Consider the following 21,674-nt stretch of genomic DNA (forward strand, 5'->3'; position numbering starts at 1 on the left):
CTTATTTTCCTTTTCCCTGTGTAGTGTCAAATCCACCTTATCCAGAGAAGCCCTTCATACCCACCAAGAGCTTCTCCTGAGAGTTGGAAGACCCTCTGAACAGTATGGAATATATACAGGGTTTCAATTGGTAGAAAGGATTGCTTAGGCTATAGCAAGTCCACTGCTGGATACAACCCTTTGAAAGTAAATTGGACAGCTTTCACCAATATTTTAATCTGACCCTATTATATTGAGTCTGATCCTTATTCTTAAAATAAAAGTGTTCTTCTATGTCTGTTTATCATATTTATATCTATATTCTTAGCCTTATTTTGATGCTACTGTTTTGCTTACAGTATAATCCTATGCATGCCTGCTCAGAAGTAAGTCCTAGACTTACTTAAGGGTGAATATGCATAGTATTGTGTAACTGTATTTTAACAATGTTTTCCTCCTATGTTTTCATTTTGTAAACTGCCTTGAGGTTTTTTATTTTTAAAGAAATATATATATATATGCACAATATACAAATACAATATGTATAGTTAAATTCAATATTGTGGATGGAGAATTTTTTTCCTACTGGTAAGAAAACTACATTTGTTGTGTTATTTTATATTAGATTTTATGCAACGTATTCATGAAATATATTTCTTTTCGCATTGGAAGTCGTGACAATGTGTCAAAAAGTATTGCAGCTTTATAGTCAAATATTAGTTTATTTAACAACATAACTGAAATGATAGGTCTATATATACTTTTAGCTTTTATTATTAAAACGAATGAAAGTCTTTTTAAAAACCGTGTCCAGTCTCAATGAATGTTAAGCAAAAGAAGTCCTAGGTAGCCTGTGGATATCCATATTATAGGGGTAAAAGTTGAAATGAAATTTCTTAAATTTCCTTCTGTGTAATCACCACCACTCTCTCAACATTTTATGGCTTTTGTTCTAGTCACAGGGCTTTTTGTGTAAGAGCTTTCCTTTTAACTTGAATGGTGGTTACCATTCATTGTTAGATTCCCCTTGAGCATGTAGTTGTCCTCACCAGTTAATGTAAACAGGAATCACATACTCCACATGTATATCAAAGTACCCATGGACTCTGGTTCAGGGACAATTCATTCTATTTATTTATATGATCAGTAAGGGCCCTGAAATCCATATGTAGCACATAAATAATGTATTTATATATGCTAATGCATCAAATAAAAAGTAATAAGATAAAACGGCAAATGGGATGCAAGATAAAAATAGCAGCTAAAACCAGTGTGTTGTGTTCAGTGGATGGAGAAGCGCAAGGCAGATCACACATCCAAACTTTATTTCTTCCTCTTTGCCTTCTGTAGCCCTTTGGTGCCCTAAAAAGTCTCCGGAGACAATGAAAGTGGTCAGAGGAAGTTTGTGCAAGTGGAGCTCCACTGTGCAAAGTTTGGCCACAAGATTTCTGTATACTTACCAGTATCCCTCCCTGTACAATACCCTACACACTGCTCAGGAGACCTCACCTTACTGAGAAGCTTTTGGGGTTTTATGTCCAGTGGAGCGCCAGTGTATCCACACAACCCTGAACTCATCACTGCCTCTCCACTATTCAAGGTAAAAATAGGCAATTTGAACTGGTCTTGTTGGAAATGACTCAAAATCAGTGGTAATCTTCTAACATGTCGTGGCTTAACATGCCTGAACCAGCTAAAATTCCATGGCAGTTTTCAGGGGCAGCCCTAAATGCAGTAGAGTAGCCTGGATATTAACTAGACTACAAATAGCTGTAGCCAGCTCTTCCTTCTGCAGGAAGCAAGCTCCAGCAAGAATCCAAAATTACTCTCAAACTGCAAGCCTAACTTTTAAAATCTCCCCAGAAGAAGAAGAAGAAGAGTTTGGATTTGATATCCCGCTTTTCACTACCCGAAGGAGTCTCAAAGCGGCTAACATTCTCCTTTCCCTTCCTCCCCCACAACAAACACTCTGTGGGGTGAGTGGGGCTGAGAGACTTCAGAGAAGTGTGACTAGCCCAAGGTCACCCAGCAGCTGCATGTGGAGGAGTGGAGACACGAACCCGGTTCCCCAGATAACGAGTCTACCGCTCTTAACCACTACACCACACTGGCTCTCAGTGAAGCAACATTTTCAGGGCTATAGAAACATAGTTCCTTCCATAGATGCTAGTGATAATGCTAATTGCTGTCAAACTTTTTCTTCTCCTCCTTGCTTCAAGGTTAAATTACTATCAGGAGTTTAACATAATCATCCTCAGATATCAGATATTTTAATTATATTAACCTGTTTTTCATTTATAGTCACTTTCTAGTCTTATTTTTAATGGTTTTTATTTTAAAAAAAATATTGGGTTACAAAAGTACATTGTCTGTGTTTTCAGATCATAAAGCCCTTTCTACATATCAGTTATATTTGATATGATACATTTATGTCAGTATAAGGCTAGGGGAGAAGAGAGGTGGGGAGGGAGGAGGGGGGAGGGAGGGGGGCAGTAAACTTCTGTTCTGTTACATAGTGTATGTGCAAGGTTTTTGTGTCAGTGTCATGTGGGTAAGTTCTCTTTCTATTCATTTATTAGTTTTCGTTGGCGGTGAGAGAGATAGGAGGGTCCAGAGCATTGTTGGTTGTCTGCAGTGAGTTTGTTTGTGTGTGTGAGGGGGAGGGATTGCTGGGTCAAGATCGCCATATTTATTTGTATGCTGTCGGCGGGTTCTTGTTGTCTTGTTGGGCTATGTGTAATAAAGGAGAGCCACACTGAGGTAAAGCCATCCTCTTTTATTCCCCCCCCCCATGCTAGTTTCAGTTTGTTGGTCAGACATTTGCCTTCGTATGATTAACATTGCATGGAGCAGGGTGATCCTGTATTCTTTCATTCTGCGCACCCTGCTAGTCATACATTCAGCAAAGGTCTGAACAAGGGAGCCTGCACTATACTCTTTGGCTTATTGTGTGATACAGAACCTTCCCATAATGTGTGAGCTGGCATTCTAATGGCAAAAACAGACTGTAATGGCAGCACTACAGTGGTACATAGGCAATATAACTGGCAGGCAAGTAGTGGGTTGGCACTACAGAATTAAGAAAGTGGTGGGTGCTTCAGGTTGAAATAGAAGAGGAACAACTAGGATGAGAAGTGTCAGAAGGGTATATGGCCTGCACACAATACAAAGAGGGAAGGAATGCTAGCTTGTTTAGAGCCAGTGGTGTGTGATGGAGGAGGTGTTTGTTTTGTGGGTATGGTTACTTGAATGCAACTGGCATTTTTTTTTTTTTTTTAGTATTTTCACTCATGTTCTTGAGGGATTTGTTCTGTGTTAGTTTTGGCATCTCTGCCATTGATTCACTGATTCATCGTTTGAGCTACACACTGTTAATCTCAGACTGCCCATCTGACAAAAAGTGCAAATGCTTGCTAGGATTATTTTAAATATTTAATTTCTCCTGAATATATATATGACACTGGGTGGCACTGTGGGTTAAACCACAGAACTTAGGGCTTGCTGATCGAGAAGGTCGGCGGTTCGAATCCCTGCCACGGGGTGAGCTCCCGTTGCTCGGTCCCAGCTCCTGCCCACCTAGCAGTTTGAAAGCACATCAAAGTGCAAGTAGATAAATAGGTACCGCTCCGGTGGGGAGGTAAACAGTGTTTCCGTGAACTGCTCTGGTTTGCCAGAAGCGGCTTTGTCATCCTGACCACATGACCCGGAAGCTGTACACCGGCTCCCTCAGCCAGTAACGTGAGATGAGCCCTGCAACCCCAGAGTCGGACACGACTGGACCTAATGGTCAGGGGTCCCTTTTTAGAGTGTAGTCTGTAGTTTGGCTCATCGTTCAGCAAATGGTTCTGTCTGCACATTTAGTTCATGTTTTTTACTTGTGCCATAGGTGAAAGCTGATGTATTGTGATATGTGTGGGTGGTCTTGCTTGTTTACAGGACAAGCCCTAGCTGTATTCCATAGATAATCCATCCCTTTACAGCTGGCTCTGCATAGGCACACTGGGATCTGCATATTACATAGATATTTTGTACACTCCTTATCACTTCCTTTATTTCTCTGGTGCAGCAGCCTTCACCCCTATATTGCTGGTTTCTGGGTGCCAGACCTCTTGATCTGTATTCTACAGTATATTGGTCATTATAGTGAGGCTGATGGGATCTTGAATCCTTCAGAAGGGCCACAGGTGTCCAAGCACTGGATGATATATGAATTCAGTTTTTTACCTTTTGTCATTACTGTGAGGTTGCAGTTCTGCGCCCACTTAGATGACAGCCAGCCCCATTGAAGTCTGAGGGACTTATATCTGAGCAGATGTATAGAATGACACTGTGAAGAAGGAGCTCTATATCCAAACTTTGTGTCAGTATCACATTTTTCTGCATACATAAAATTGCCACTGGTTACAAATCACAAAACCTTAGGCATGTTTGAATACAGCTGAAATCAGCAGGATTTAAGTGCTTAATTGTACCATTCATTTCAGGAGTACTTTGGTGTGCCTTTCTCTAGACTTTATTTGCTACTGATGAATTAATTATATTTTTCTTTACAACACTGTATGCCCTTTATTATTTTTTATTGCAGTTTTTGAAACAAGTTCAATAAAACTACAAAATCTAAAGGCTACATGCAGTTTCACAGCAAATGCCTCACAAGTTTTGTTTTTAAAAAAATAAAACATTGACTGTCTTTTACAATTGTTTCATTATAAGAAGAAACATTTAGGCCTTCTGTTTCTTTGCACCATGCTAGACGGTTTACTTGCATTTTGTGGTTTGCACAGCCTTTAGGTACATGTAGGTCAGCATTACTCTTTTAAGTGTATTACATCTGCATTATTCATGGATATCTTCAATATAATATGTCAATCTGATTAGAATGCAAATAACCATTATTTTCAAATCTGTTTGTGATATGTTACTTTATGTTATGAAAAAGCGGGGAACCAATTTATTCTGATTCTAAGTATTCTAAGTATTGTATAAAACCAGAACACTTCAAATGAGGACTGCTTTATTCTATAAATTTTCAAGCCATCATATTCATCAAGTAACATACACACTGTGCTTTGATTAAGAAGGTTGAGTGAGTGTGTGTGTCATTTTATTCACGGTCCCAGTATCAGTGTCCCATGTGTATTGAAGTGCAGGAGCAAGCCTCAGCCTCTCCACTGTCCCCTAGCACCATATATAGAGCATAAAGTATATTGTGCATGCATTTATGATGTCAAGCATGCAGTCTACATGCCTTTACATATGTAGGCCTGACCCGCCCAATCTATACCCACCAAAAATATAAGGGGATAATCAAGATGAGCCTATATTGGTACAGATGTGTGTATCAGCACCATGCATGATACACTACACTGAGGAGAAGTGAGTGCAAGACAGATTGGTTTACTGGCCAAGAAATGCCGAAATCTGTTTGCTTCCTGTTTGTGCCACTTTCTGTTTTGTTCCATAGCTGCATTAGTCGCAAATGTAAACATCCTCTCAAAATACATATTTAAATGTGTATTTTAAAAATATTTATCCAAAGGCTATTTAAATGTGTATTTTGATAATGTTTAAACTGCCAAGAATAGCACTTCAGCGTTCAGAGACATGCAAGTTTCACATATTAGGAATAGGAACACATGAATGTGCCTTATACTGAGCCTAGATCGTTGGTTCACCTAGCATTGTCTATGCTGATGGGGAACAGTTTTTCAAGGTTTCAGACAAGGCCCTATGCCAACTATATGTGGAGATTCCAGGAATTATACCTGGAACTTTTGCAATAAAGCCTCTGCTCTATCATTTGGTTGCCACCATTCCTTGAGAAATCCACAAATATCAGCCTCACCTGACATAAATCATTATCACAAGGACTCTGGGAAACTTTAGTCCTTTAACAGCATGGAGCTATTTATTTAAGGCAAAGTACAGAATAAACACTATGCAAAGTACACAATAAACACTGATGCATATATTATGGTTAAAACGCTATTTTAAAACATCCAGAATATGTCATATAAGCTTTATTAAAATTGCTCTGTTTTCAAAAGAGGTATGCATTCAGATGCAATTGTTAGTAGCATTTAGTACAAAATAAATTGAAGACAAAATAAGTTACACGGAAACTTCTTTCCTGAATGTCTACAGAGCCCAGATGGCCGGATAGAAGTCAAAGGGCAACATGGAAGATCTTCACTGCATATTAAAGATGTGAAGTTATCAGATTCGGGAAGGTACGACTGTGAAGCTGCAAGTAGAATTGGAGGGCACCAAAAGAGCATGTATCTTGATATTGAATGTAAGTTCTACTTTCTCTTTCCTAAATTGTATTGTGAAAGGAAAATGGGAATGCATTCTTTAAAGTAATTCTGATTGAAAATTCTAATTTTACTTTTATTTTTTGAGTTAAAAAAACAGAAGTTTTCATTGTGACATAGTAAAGTTTTCATAAGACTCCAGTGTAGTGCATCACTGTATTCAGTATAATGTTTTTCTCTTGTGAAATGAAGTTGTCCAATAGATAATTGGACAAATATATTGGATCCAAAATCAAGCTTATCAGAGTTCCACTTGTACTTAAGGAAAGAGAGCGGCAATTAGCCATAGTCTCCAAATGTCACGACTATGCCAGGACTGCCATGAAAACCAATAAGCAATCATGATTTGTTCCTGTGCCACAGGCTGTCCCAATTTTAAAATAGCTGTGGGCAAAATTGCTACTAGCTTGCAGCTCCTTTAAGGCACATGGGGAGATATTGAAGTAGAATAGAATGTCCTTATTTTCATCTAAGAAATGTTGGAGGGTAGCTGTTTTATCATTTCAAGTACTGGTGTATGCCCCTACCCCCAAGCAGTGAAGTGATTATTTTCCTTTGGATTGCTTAGACTGTAGTCTAACAACAACAACAACAACAACAACAATTTATTTATTTATATTTATACCAGCCACTCTGGGTGGCTTCCAGAAGAATATTAAAAAAGAATCATTTATCCAGTGTAAAAAGCTTCCCAAAACAGGGCTGTCTTCAGATGTCTTCTAAAAGCCCGATAGTTGTTTAGTTGTTTATTTATTTGACATCTGATGGGAGGGCGTTCCACAGGGTGGGTGCCACTACCAAGAAGGCTCTCTGCCTGGTTCCCTCTAACTTCACTTCTCGCAGTGAGGGAACTGCCAGAAGGCCCTCGGCGCTGGATCTGAGTGTCTGGGGAGAACAATGGGGGTGGAGACACTGAAACTAGAATTAAGTTCCATTAAATTCTGTGGTCCTTACTTCTGAGTAGAATTGTGTTGTAAGAGACTTGGATTACTGTTTGCAATTTAAACACCTAGGTTAGCAGCACTGTACTTAGTTTTCTTAGGATTCCTAAGGGCTGTGGTTTTGAATTTGGAATTGCCCAGGCAGGCACACTATGTGACCCATGAGAGCAGCAAAATAACCAGACTGTACAGTGGTGATAGGATAAAATCAGGCCAAATCTTTATTTGCAGCAGCAGGCAGCACAAGGGTTGGCATGGCATTGATTCCCAGGATCAGTTCATCATTTCACAAGCTCCATGTTGATGGAATGGATTCACTGGGTTTGGATTGCTCAAAATCTGTATGTGACAATATTGGGCTTGAAAAGTAATTCTATCCCCACAAATCTCCCCACTACCACCCGATAATTTCAGGTCTTTCCTTTCCTTTGAAATGTTCATAATTTGGTTCTTTCCCATCCACCCACAATTGTTTCCTGTACTATGATATTTGAGTTCCCACATACTTCAGCTTTCTGAGTCTTACTAAGTAGCTGCTTGTCTTTAATACAAATTGCTGTATCATCTGTTCTGATAACTGGGGTGATATATGTTAACCATTATGTGTGTGACAGAGGTTAACCAGTATGTGTGTGACATATCGGGTTAGACAACAGTCATACTAATGTTTAATTCTAGGTGTTAGTATAGAACAGAGTCTGCATATTGGAAAGCTAAATACAAGTGCAACTTTGTGTGCATGAGGATTCCAGGATCAAGTTGTTTGGACTTATTATCAGTAATAATTTTCCTGCAATATTCGTGGCCTGAAGCATGAAATAACTTGTTTTAGTTCTTGACTTTTGGCTTTTTTATTTAGTGAACTCAGGGAATCACCTCTGTATCTGAACTCATCTCTGTGCAATTTAGTATAACGCAAACTTATTTTAATGGCACCCACATTAACTATGACAAATCCACATAGTACAAAATCTGTCATGATACAGCCAAAGATTAAGTACTTCGGAGTCCTCTAGATTTCAGTGGTACCAAAAAGTGCTGTAAATTATCTTGATTGTGCTTAGAGAGTTCAGAACACTGCTTTCTTTAACTTCACAGAAGTATTGAATGGTTGTGTATGCAGCAATTTTCTTTGTAGAAAATTTCTTTTTCAAAAGAAAAACAAAAGCAACCCATTTATGAGCTGATCTGTTTGTCAGCAATTTTTCTTACTTTTCTTTATCTTTATCTCATAGTAAGCATCTTTAACTCCACTCATTTAAACTTATTTTATAACTTTTAACTCATTTTTAAAACCTACTTTTTAGATTGTCTTGAAACTGGTTTGACATTACTTATAAACAACTTCAAAATAGTACTATTTAAAGATGGCATGCTGGGGTTTAAACTGAAAAATGGATTTGGCATTTACTCATTTGGAACTGATTTTTCTGTCAGCATGTGAACTTTATTGCAATGATATATCTTAATGATGTCAGTGAGCAAATAAACTACTTAAGTAGGAGTCACCAAAAAGCATATAAAAGCAGTTATGACATACATTGACCTTTGAGGCAGAAATGAAGGTTCTGAAATACAATGATTTAATGAAAAAAAGGGTAACTGCTTTGTCAAGTTAATTCAGAAAAAAGGAGAAATTTCAGAAAACTGCAAGTGAATATGACTATGGTGAGTAATATAACTCCTGGGTAGAAAAAACAAAAACCCGAGGCAAGTGAAATCAAATGCATTAATATTCATATGATTTATTTCACATACCATGCGATTTACATTAAGTGTTCACAAGTATAGCAGGAAAATGAGACAGTCATCTGGTTGTTGCAAAAACTTTGTAATGGGAAAATACATGCAAGGCAAAAACCATCAGTTCTTAAACAGAATGCATTATTGAAACTAATCAAGGGAAGGAACAATTATATAAAATTGTGGCAATGAAGCATCTGAAGAAAGGAAATGAAGAGCCTTATATAAAACCTTGTGGGATTTTTTTGTTTTGTTTTTTAATATCCAGTGAACTAAATTGAAGATAAACTTGTATGGAAAAGCAATGAACATAGTGAAAAATAAAAATGCTTGAAGACATGGGCAATTGAAGAGGGAAATCCTTGCAACTTTAAACTATTAATGTGTTGTAGTTGTGGTGGCACAGGCAATGCCTTGTATTATTAATATATCTAGATTCCAAAACTTTAGCCTGAAGGTGTGTGCTTTCCAATGTTTTCTTAACATTAGCAAAAAACATTGTCACCCGGGAGCTTATTCTAGATTCTGATCTTCTGTTGAGAAGATCTTGCTTTGCTGTCCTGATCTTTTAAGCTGATATAACTAAAAGTAGGACCCTCTCCTCTGATTTGATATCCCTGCTCATATATGTAGGAATGCTGTCTGGGCTATGTTATCCAAAGATTGTGAAGCCTTTAAAAGTGGGCCTGGAAAATAGCCAGCAGCTGCTACAATCTTTGGAAGGTGTAGTTGTGAAGCTTCTCAATTGACATCCAGCTTATTTCCTAGCTTATTTCTCATATATTTGACTACTGAAGCTATAAAAAAAATTGCATGATAAAGTCAAATCCATATCAAAGAAGAAGGAGCCTATAATACATAGTTGATAAAAGGCCCACCTGGCTGTGGGCAGGTTTTCAGGTTTTTCTTTTTCCAGTAGCAATGTCAAGTCAATGAGCATTCCCACCCTTCTTGTGCACCTGATATGACAGGGCAAGAAAGAGCCAGGATAAGTCATTTCCCCCTCAGTGTCTGAATTCTTTGCTAACAACATTCTGTTTTGTCTAACTTTTGTTTTGTGTTTTTCTCCTCCACCACCTTAATACAGTTTCTCAATGGTTGGTTTAAACTGTGATCCTTGCTGTGTTTGTTCGCTTTGTACTTACATGCTCCCCACTTGCTTGTCCTTGTGCAGCTGTGAAGAGGAGTTTGAAAGCTTTTGCTTCTGTCCCCCCCCCCAATTACAACTTGCTGTGACAAACAGTGATTAATGTTTGAAACAACCCACCTTGATCAGTTTCCCTGTTCATATAGCAAAAGAGGTGGTTAAGCAAAAATGGAAGTGAAAGTTTATTAATTCCAGCTTGTAATCATGCTGTAAGAGGAGATGTCATGAGGAGCATGCATACCCAAGGCTCGTGGTGATGCACTAATGTCACAATAAATTATGGTTTGTATGATGTCTGAATGCAGCCTGATATTCAGTTTGGAGTCCATATTGAAAAAAACTTGAGAAACATTGGTTAGATTAGGAATGACTGCAGTTGTTATGCTACCTCATATGCTCAGTAAGATTCCCCAAACAGAGAAATAACATTCTAGAGTAGATTTAGAGAAACCTTGTTGAATATTCAGGGAAGCTGCTACAAAATTAGTTATTTAAATTTACTTGTGGGCAACTTTACAATTTTCACAGAATATTCCATTGTAAAAACATTGGGTTGGATTCAGACTCTCCTCCTAATGGTGGATAGGGAAGTTGATGTTTGCTGATTCCACATCTTCCTGCAGACCCAATTGCCACTTCCCACATTCTCCCAGAGGGTTAGAAACCCTCCAGAACAGTATGGAAGATGGCACACAGAGCTGCATGGAGATGGGAGCAACACTGGAAGAAAAGCTAAGAATCAGAAGGCAACGGGCTGTTAATCCCTTTGGTTAAGCCAAAAAGGGAGTGGGGAGAAGAAGTTGAGGGAGAGTGATGGTGTAAAATATACACCTTTATTGAGAAGATCTAATGATAACATTCAAGGCCCCAGAATAAGGATCCTGAGAAGATTTGGCATTAAATCCCAAGGTGCTCATTGTCTTGTTGGATAGCAGAGTTGCAGAAGCCTGTTGGAAGCATTTGGTTCCAAAAAATCACAAACAGTCAGAGCTCAAAACTAATGATTTTTGCTTAGTTGCAAAAACAAAACAAAAACCAACTTCAAGAATAAATATACAGAAACTCAGAGGATGTGAAGAGAAGACAAGTGAAAGTAAGAATGAGCAGGTAGTTCACTGAGCTCAGATATATCTTTTTGGCTCAGTGTGGCCGTCACAGAGAACACACAGAGAACAGAGTAACCCACATGACACCTGCTGCTGTCTCAGCAGAATGAACAGTTACAGACACAGTAGAATAAACCAGTATTTTCCAGCACTGGGCAGTTGCTGTCTTCAAAGACTGCCATGAGAGATCCCACAGAGAATAAAGATCTCTCTGAAGTGAAAAGGCTACTTAGGTCTCTGAAGATCATAGGAACCCATAAAAATATATTCAATGGATGGAAGGAGACTTACAGAAGGTAAAGCTTGGATCCAACACATAATATGTTTAGGAAACAAGGCAGCATCAATTTCAATATTATAATGAAGATGGCCAACATGTATTTGCTACATGTATTAGCACTGAAGCTACAGGAAATTCTTCTTCATCAATTTAGAGAGTTAGGATCTGCTGAGGTGTGTTTACTTTCTAAGAAATCTCACCATCTGTATAAATGGAAAAGTCTTGTGGCACCTTAAAAACAAGCAGATTTGTTATGACATATGCTTATGCTTCACTAAATCTGTTAGTCTTTAAGGTGCCACAGGACTGTTGTTTTTACTACAACAAACTAATACATTTGCCCCATTATAATTTGTCTGCCGAAGTTAATTATTGCATAGATTCTGCCCAATGCAATTGTGAAAATGTTTACATACATACATACGTACATTAAAAAAATCTTAAGAAACTGGTCTAAAATGCACAATGTTTATTGAATACACACTGTAATCTTAAAATGTATTCAAATTCTTGGAAGACCTTCCACTGCATAAAAGTTTAACAGTATGCAAAAAGGCTTAAACTCACTGTTTGCAGAGCAAAGTACTAGAATCATAGAATCATAGAATCATAGAGTTGGAAGAGACCACAAGGGCCATCCAGTCCAACCCCCTGCCAAGCAGGAAACATCATCAAAGCATTCCTGACAGATGGCTGTCAAGCCTCCGCTTAAAGACCTCCAAAGAAGGACACTCCACCACACTCCTTGGCAGCAAATTCCACTGTCGAACAGCTCTTACTGTCAGGAAGTTCTTCATAATGTTTAGGTGAAATCTTCTTTCTTGTAGTTTGAATCCATTGCTCCGTGTCCACTTCTCCGGAGCAGAAAACAACCTTTCGCCCTCCTCTATATAACATCCTCTATATGACATCCTCTTATATATTTGAACATGGCTATCATATCACCCCTTAACCTTCTCTTCTCCAGGCTAAACATACCCAGCTCCCTAAGCCATTCCTCATAAGGCATAGTTTCCAGGCCTTTGATCATTTTGGTTTCCCTCCTCTGGACATGTTCCAGCTTGTCAGTATCCTTAAGAGTTTTTTCAAAGAGTTGCTTTCAAGGGTTTCATAGGGGAATGGCTGTAGCTCAGAAACAGAACACCTGCTTTGCATGCAGAAGGTCTCAGGTTTGATCCCTAACATCTCCAAGCAAGACTGCTGCAGGCATATAGAGCAGGCATAGTCAAACTTGGCCCTCCAGATGTTTTGGGGATGATGGGAGTTGTAGTCCCAAAACATCTGGAGGGCCGAGTTTGCCTATGCCTGGTATAGAGGTTGCAATTCTGAAGAATCTCTGCCAATCACTGTAGATATACTGAGTTAGATGTATCAAAGGTTGTACTTGTTTTAAGACAGCTTCCTATGTTTCTAAATTAATAAGAAGTCATGAGAAAACAGAGCTTGCTCCTTGTGGAGCCTCACTCAGCATGCACGTTCCTGAGTGCTGTTAGGTGCATGCAGCTGTACCATGAATGGATCTCTTCTATGGACAGCTTGTTTTATTTTTAGTTTCCTTTTATTATTGTAGTAAGCTGCCTGGAAAACTTGGTTCTAGGGTACGATATTAATACTTAAATAAATAATAAATAATAATTCTTCCGTGAGAGAGCTACGCATATGAATAGGGATCATGAGCAGGACCAGCATTCATAGGTTAGAGAATGCAAAAGGCATCGAAACATGAATAGTAGGGTTCTACTATTTAGCGTAGAAACCGATTATTTTGTGCTAAAGAAAGCACTTTTGATTCAGTGGATGTGTCTGCTAAAGGAAAAGGAAGAGGGACATTTTTGCCTATTTACCTATCTTCCCTGCATCTCCCCATGACATTGTTCTGAAAGTGTGTGTGTGGGGGGGGAGGTCGCAACTCTGTAACCAGTTTTCAAGGGAGCACTGGAAACTGGGGAGAGGGGAGGAATGGTAAATAAAAATAAAAATCACTTCCCCTCTTCTTGCATTAGCATGGGCATCTCTTGGATCAAAAAGGGAAACGGGGTTATTGGCTTGTTTTGTTCTTGTTCTTGTATTGGTTATGCATTTGTGGTTTATCTTGTGTTTTTATGCTGTGAACCACCTAAATTATATTTATTTATTGATTTACCAGATTTATATCTCATCTTTCCTGACAGTTCAGTGATAAGATACAAACGCATAGCTAGAAAACCAGATATGAAAACCAGATAAAATGTCTGCCTTAAAATGTTTGAAATGCTAAACACAACCATCAGCAGCGGATACACATATGCAAAATAGTTGCAAAGTAAAACAAACCAATAAAGCCAGTTATTCAAAGGGATTAACAAATTATAAGGTCGGAGGTGAAAGGTTCCCCCCCCAAAAAAAAAGTTCTTATACATTGAGCCAAAAAGCTAACTGCTTGGGAGTAAAAGGTGAACGTTGCATAAATAAGCCACACGGTCTACTACTCCCACCCCTGCCCCACCCCGTTGGCAAAAGGAAATACACTAAATTTTGAAAACCTTTGGCCATCTGTTTAACAAGCAAGTTTATGCCTGGCCATCATAGCTCCCTAGGCACATATGCTGAATCAGGTAAATTTCCATAGCTAATTTTGAATACAACTCTGAACATACACTAGGGTTGGATCTAAGAAATCATTAATTGAATTACCTGCTGGATGTGACAAGTGATATATTATCCAGTATTCTCCTAACAGTTTCTGAGGCATTAAACATAATGGAAATATTCAAACGTATGGAGACAGTTTCCAGCCAAGGGTTTGCTGCTCTGCATAATTTCTGTATTGATTTTATGCAAAGCCACTTCTCATCATTGTAATAATGGCCTAAGAGGGTTTTTCCCTCCTCTGAAAGGAATGGGGAGAATGACTTATTTTATATTCAGCAGTATTGAACACTTTCCTCAAATCCTTGTAGCTTCTTTAACCCCCCTTCATTAGAAAACCTGACTGGACCATTCCAGCACTGGGATCAAATGTGCCTGAATTTGGGGACATGGTTTAGAGTAATAAATTAGGAGGACTGCTGTAGGTCTAGTTCTGTGTAAATTCTGGAATGAACAGGGCCCACAGGTGGATTGCAATTCTATTTTCATTCCATTTCTATCTAGAAGACTGTTTCCAGAAGGTGGTGCTATGGGACTACTGTTCAGCCCAGTATGCTGTGTAGCCCCACAGTGTTCCATCTATTTCCGTATGCATCTCAACATCTACCTGAGGCCACTGAGTGACATCACCCACAGGTTTAATGTTTGGTTTCATCGGTATGCTTTACACCTGAGTCACGTGTGGACTTGAACATATTAAGTCTGTAATGGAGATGGCGAAGCTCCAGTTGGTGAGCAGTTTGTTGTCCAATGAGTGTTTAACCTGTTCTGCATGATGTTGCCGTTCCCCTCAAGGGGATCACAATTTGGGGGGTGTTTCTTGATCCAGGTTCTTCACTGGAACCATGCTTCCATAGCTCAGAACATCTTTTGATGGCACATTGGCTGTGACTCTACTTGGCTAGTAATAGCAAGCCTCATTCATCCATGTGGTGGTAACCCCCGAATTAGACTATTGCAATGTGTTGCATGTGGAGATACCTTTGTCAGGAAACTGTTAGCTAGTTAGCTACTCAACTGCTAACTAGACCTGAATGGTGGGGTCATATCTTACTGGTGCTGTTACACTGGCTCCGGGTTCATTTTTGATCACAAAATGCTGTTGTTTATTTTAAAGTCCTAAATGGTTTCTGACCTGGGTATCTGAAGAGATGCTTCTCACACAGCCTGAGGTCAAGAGTTTCTGCTGTCTCAGGTAAAGCAGGTGGCAATGGGAATAGGGTCTTGTCAGTTGCTGAGCCTTGTTTATGTGATGCTGTTCTGCAAGGAACTATGTTGCCTTTCTGAAACAAAGACCTATCTATTTTTCCTATGTTTCATTCTCTCTCTCTCTCCAGAAATGTTTTAATTGCTGCTTTTATCCTGCATTTTGTTTCTTCTTGTATTTTTTTTAAAAACAGCAGCATATATGTGCTTTCATATTGTATTCTATATGACTTGTATAAGCCACCCAGTGGTATACATTTATTAAATAGAGAATTGGTGCTTTCTTTAATATATATTAAAACACACTAAGTTTCGTGTTGCAATATGGCCTTCATCAAGTATGCATGCAAAATTTCTGAGAATTCACAAAGGTATCACATATTGTTTGAACAGTCTATGCCATTATTTCAGCTTAACACCAGCAAAGCAAAACACATGGGCAGAAAATTTGTCGAAAAATACATACTGTAAAAAAAATATCCTGATCCACTTTGCAGGCTGGGATTGCTGAGAGCTGCATAGGTTTGCTAAATATAAGGAACTGTTATTGCAGAAACTACACACTTTATGTACGCATGCTATCCCAATTGAATGATGAAATGCTCCAATATTTGATTACCAGTTAGCCAGAAAGCCATGATCTGGTTTACAGTGGAAAAGTTTCCACTGCAGTTTTACTTCCTCAACTGCCCCCTCTAGATAGCACAAACACTGTGCTAACACAGTTCTGTTTTGCATTTCCAAAAATTAAGTGGCTGTGTTTTGCTGTTCCCCATTGCACCTTTTACTTCTTAGCTCAGTATCTCTGCCTGATTCCACCCAAGTGCCAAAATTATTAAACAAATAGGCAGAAAATCCTTATAGACTTTCAGATAGATTTATTCCTGATACTCTGAAGATGCTAAACTCTTAGAAATGAAAGGTATTTAATGGTTCTGTGCCTTGAAAATTATAACTCAAGTTATAATTTATTATGATTCTATCAAATACTATATATGTTCTTGATATGGACCTAATTTACCAGTAGCATAGCACACACTTTCTCTCAGTTGAGCATATTGGCTTCATTTTGAATTGCGGGTCGTATCAGATACCATTGACAGCACTGCAATTTAACTGTCATAATAGTACTTCATGTGTCAAAGTCAAAGTAATTCAATTTGCTGCCAAGCTTGGTGCTTCCAGTAAACTGTGTTCTGTCATATAAGCTGTTGATTCAATGATTTCTTGGGCATCATTTTTTGTTTTAATCCTTTTTAAATGAATCTACCTGGTTTGGATGGACCTTATCTCATGTAACATGGTTTGCAAACCCATTCATCTTCAGCTTTAAAGTCACTATTTTAAAGGCGTATTTTCAACTTTCAATTTGTGGTGGCCATCCAGATGAAGATGGGGAGCCGTGAGCATTCTCATAGAGCCCCCTTCCTTGATTTGGCCCAGCTCCACACTATGGTCCAGTAGTGTGCTCCTTCCCTCTGGGCCCAATTCTCACAGTTTCCCTCCTTACTCTCATTGATTCTTGCATGATCAGAAGGGTGAACAGCCTGCAGCAGCAAAGACAATGAGCTGGGTCAGTGAGTGCCTAATTATGTTGTCCCCTGGCATTGGCCTTCTTCTGTAGCTTCTTCAATGCATATTCTGTAGCCTCTGCTTATGAATGCCACGTATGGTCACTCTAGCTGAATCCATTTGACATATCATGCAGCAGCCACATAGAAATCTGATCATTTCCCTGCAGTCAAGGGAAGATGAAGTGAAGGCTTGATATGACACGGTGAGATGTTTCAGGTGACAATTTTTAGCAGTGGTGAAGTAGCCAGTTGTTTGCTTTCAGTGTTTTTGATGAGAATAGCTTAGGTACAATTTTCCCCCACCCTGAAACTGTATTTAATGAGGAAAAGGGGGGATTTCATCCTATCTTGTTTACTATGTGCCATGTGTAGCTCACACCATGTACAGTAGCTATGTGAGAATTAAGTTTAAATAAGATTTTAGGTTGTTGGGCTTTTTTGAAAATAATTTCTAAAAAATAATTTTAATAGCTCTTGCCACTGAGTATTAACACAAGCAATGCTAAAAATACAGTCAAGCATGTTCACTAAGCCATGATTTGCTTTAACCATGGTTTGTTCAACAAACAACTAATCTTCTCACAGATAAGCAAACAAGCTATAGCTTGTTTCTCCAAGTAGCTTGATTTGTTTTCCAGTTGATCTTGCATTGTGCATCTATATAGTGTGTTGAGAATTTGGGGTAGGCTTAATTATGTTTAAATTTGACTAATTGTTGTTGTTCAGTCGTGTCTGACTCTTCGTGACCCCATGGACCAGAGCATGCCAGGCACCCCTATCCTCCACTGCCTCCCGCAGTTTGGCCAAACTCATGCTAGTCGCTTCAAGAACACTGTCCAACCATCTCATCCTCTGTCGTCCCATTCTCCTTGTGCCCTCCATCTTTCCCAACATCAGGGTCTTTTCCAGGGAGTCTTCTCTTCTCATGAGGTGGCCAAAGTACTGGAGCCTCAACTTCAGGATCTGTCCTTCCAGTGAGCACTCAGGGTTGATTTCTTTAAGGATGGTTAAGTTTGGTCTTTTTGCAGTCCATGGGACTCTCAAGAGTCTCCTCCAGCACCATAATTCAAAAGCATCAATTCTTCGGCGATCAGTCTTCTTTATGGTCCATATTTGACTAATATGTAAAGTTAATTTCTGTAATTGTTGCCCCACTCACACAATGTGCAGTATAAAGCCAAGTATTTTGTTCATGAGAACAAAATAGAATAGGAAGTGTGCTAATAATATTTCAGAAATTATTATGGAATACTTCTTTATATAGTACACACTGATATAACTGGTCATATATAGCATCTTGTGTAGCGTTGGGTTGACTGAAAAGAAAGCAAGAACACACTTTTACAATATGTCCTCTCTTTTTTTGCAGATGCTCCAGTCTTTGTTTCAAATCAAACAATATATTATTCCTGGGAAGGAAATCCCATCAATATAAGTTGTGATGTTCTGTCCAATCCATCAGCATCTATTCAATGGAGACAAGGAAAACTAGTTTTACCTGTAAGAAACTCAACTCATCTAAAGACACACAGTGCTGGAAGCAAACTGATACTAGAGGTAAGACCTTGAACCTGTGTTAGCAACTTAAGTACTGTTTTAAAAAATCATATCTTTGCTTCTACATTTGTGTATCAAATATGACTAAGATTATTTTCTGATGAGGGATTCTTTACCTGCCCCTTTCACGTTGTCATTTATTTGATATGGTTTGTTATTCTTTACTTGCATTTGTCAATTTTTTCCCAGTGTGACACACACACACACACACACACACTTTATTTTTCTGTCTATAAGATGCCCCCATGTATAAGATGCCCCCTATTTTTGCAGCAACAACCAATCGTCAGTCTACCCTTGGCACTATCTGTGTATAAGACACCCCCTATTTTTGTCATTATTTTTAAGGAAAAAACCCTAGTCTTATACACAGAAAAATACGGTATGCAATCCTATATACATTTATCCCAAGTTAGCACCAATGAACTCAAAAGGACTTCAGAATAAATAGGCATAGGACTGATCCTCTCCAAGTGCATTCCCAATGTTATTGTAGCAGACGACTGAGACAAGATTCAATACAGCCCTGTTTTCTCCCCTGTCTTGTGCATACCAGCAAGGTTTGTGCAGCTGAGCCCCTATACTTGGTGAAATTATGCTCTAGAGAAGTGTTTCTTTCCAACATTGTTGCCCAGTATGGTATCCTCCAACTCCCCTCAGCTCCAACCAGCATGGTCTGTGGTGAGGGATGATAGGAGTTGCAGTCCAACAGCATCCATAGGGCACAACATTGGCTACCTGAAATCAAAAGTAACTTGTACAGTGGACAGAGGGACAACTGGGCCTTCTATTCCTTGCAGTTGCCCTGTGTACATGACAAGTAGGTGAAGGGAGATGGCACAGATAAGATTTTAGCAAGTAAGCTATGTGACGTCCTTTACAGCTAGACTCTGTGCTTCCTGTTGGTAGGATCAAGCCCCTAGAATGGAGACTCCTTCTCAAACCTTGTACAGTATTGATGTTAACCACAGAATCTTAGTATTGTAGAGTTTAAAGGACTCCACGGGGCATCTAGTCCAACCCCCTGCAATGCAGGAATATCAACTAAAGCATCCATGACAGATGACCATCCAATGGCAGTGGATATTTACGCTTAACCATTTCCAGTTGCTAGATGGTTATGTAACTAGATTCACTATTATTAATATTATCATTATCATTATTTCTTTGGTTGGGGTAAAAACTAGATAATAGTAAATTGCTTAAATATTATATTGTTTTGTTTTTACATGCAGACTGATACACATTTGTATTTATCTATTTCCCCCCCTCCCTTGTTGTGACCCTAAAGTTTGCTCCTACATCTGACAATGATTTTGGACGGTACAACTGCACAGCCACCAATAGAATAGGAACACGATATCAAGAATATATATTGGCTTTAGCTGGTAAGTAAAAAATATTTGTTTTGTTTTGTTTATATATTATTTCAACAAACTTTCTGAATGGAGATACTTATCACAGCTTGTACCGAGTTTAATTTAGCCTATGTGTGCTGTTGTTTTAAAGTGTGTGTGCGTGCATAAATTTCTGTTGTTTTAAAAATATTTTTATATATGCATTTGTTTAAACTATTTTTTGTATATATATTTCATATTGTAAACTGCTTTGGGGTAGCTCATGAGAAGCCAGTGTGGTGTAGTGGTTAAGAGCGGTAGACTCGTAATCTGGGGAACCGGGTTCGCGTCTCCGCTCCTCCACATGCAGCTGCTGGGTGACCTTGGGCTAGTCACACTTCTCTGAAGTCTCTCAGCCCCACTCACCTCACAGAGTGTTTGTTGTGGGGGAGGAAGGGAAAGGAGAATGTTAGACGCTTTGAGACTCCTTCGGGTAGTGAAAAGCGGGATATCAAATCCAAACTCTTTTATGAAAAATGGTTAAATAATGTACTTAAGAATGTATAAGTCTACTTAATGTGTAGAAGTGAAAATCTCAATATAGCTTATGAATAGTGGAAACATATCATTTTTAAGCTATAACAACACTGGATCATATAATTGGTCCTAAAATCTGATTGGTGAAGTGTCTCTTGAGAGCATACAATAATTAAGCTGGAGACACTTGCCTGAATAAATTAAATTATTCAGCTTTTTGAACAGTGTGTGTGATTTAGAGATAGGCAGGGGAAAGAGAATGAGAGCAAGCCTGACAGGCCTCTGTGGGATGTGAAGAGGAAAAAGAGGGAATACCACTGAAGGCCTTCTTCTTTATAACTTATTTCAAATACTTATTTGTTTATTTTACTGCATATATGCCCTGCTCTTTTGGCAATGAGAAAACAAAATGGTTAGCAACAATAAGCAAAATTAAAATTTCTGTCCCCACCCTCAAAACCATCATTATGACAGTAACTGCCACTGTCCAGGCTCTCGTCCCGAAATATGCAAATAAGGGCTCTTACTTGTAAGTAAGTAAGATATATTTATTCAGGCAAATTATGGTAAAGGCTCAGCAGCAGACACAAGACTTCAGGAGTTCAAGAGCAAGGCAAAAAGCTGAAAACTAGGTGGAAGCAATGGAAATGTCTCAAGAAGTTTCCACTCTCTGCCCACCAAGATGAGGTATGACATACTCACTCGTCTCAGATTGCAAATGTGTGCTATGACGGGTGGGTGGGTCAGCGCCAGTCTCCAGACATGGCATCTAGTTCTAGGTGACATCCCTGTTCCCTTTTTCCAAGCAACAGAAGTTGGGGTGGAAAGGCGAGATTCCCTTTTCCTCTGACAAGTTCCCAGCATTCAGGCTCCCTCTGTTTCATCTCCTCCTCCTGCATTAGAGCCTGCCAACCCAAGCTCACCATTTCTCAGTAAAGTTTTATATACATAGTACAATAATGGATACACATGGTTAGACCAGAAATTCTCAAACTGTAGTAGTGAGGGCCCTTAACACTGCAATCCTAAGGATGTTTACTCACCATCAGTAATTTAATGGCCTCAGTGAGTCCTCACCTTAGTGTGGTTAGGATTGCATTGCAAACCATATTGGTTTCTCACAAAATGTTGCTAATGGAGGAAGAGAGCAAATGGTGCAGGGTGAGTGAGATGTACAACCCACTATTGCAGTGGGTTTACATGCCAATAAAGAAGTATTCTAGCCCGCTTTTGATATACTATGACTTATTTTAGCCACATTTTACACTACAGCACATAAATCTAGGTGTCTTCTGGTGTAAAATAGGCACCAGTGGAATGATAGC

At 38.9% G+C, this 21,674-nt stretch overlaps 1 protein-coding gene across 4 annotated transcripts in view; it reads left to right on the plus strand.

Annotated features, from left to right (window-relative positions):
- Nucleotides 1-21,674, plus strand: part of NCAM2 (neural cell adhesion molecule 2) — a 197,496-nt gene that overhangs the window by 124,857 nt on the left and 50,965 nt on the right. For all 4 annotated transcript variants that reach the window (XM_033146864.1, XM_033146865.1, XM_033146863.1 and 1 more), the window contains 3 exons: nt 6,124-6,274; nt 18,288-18,475; nt 19,767-19,863. In XM_033146864.1, coding sequence (XP_033002755.1) covers nt 6,124-6,274; nt 18,288-18,475; nt 19,767-19,863 — 436 coding nt within the window. The remainder of the gene's footprint in view (nt 1-6,123; nt 6,275-18,287; nt 18,476-19,766; nt 19,864-21,674) is intronic.

The sequence above is a fragment of the Lacerta agilis genome, chromosome 4, assembly GCF_009819535.1.
Source record: "Lacerta agilis isolate rLacAgi1 chromosome 4, rLacAgi1.pri, whole genome shotgun sequence".
In the NCBI taxonomy this organism is placed as follows: domain Eukaryota; kingdom Metazoa; phylum Chordata; class Lepidosauria; order Squamata; family Lacertidae; genus Lacerta; species Lacerta agilis.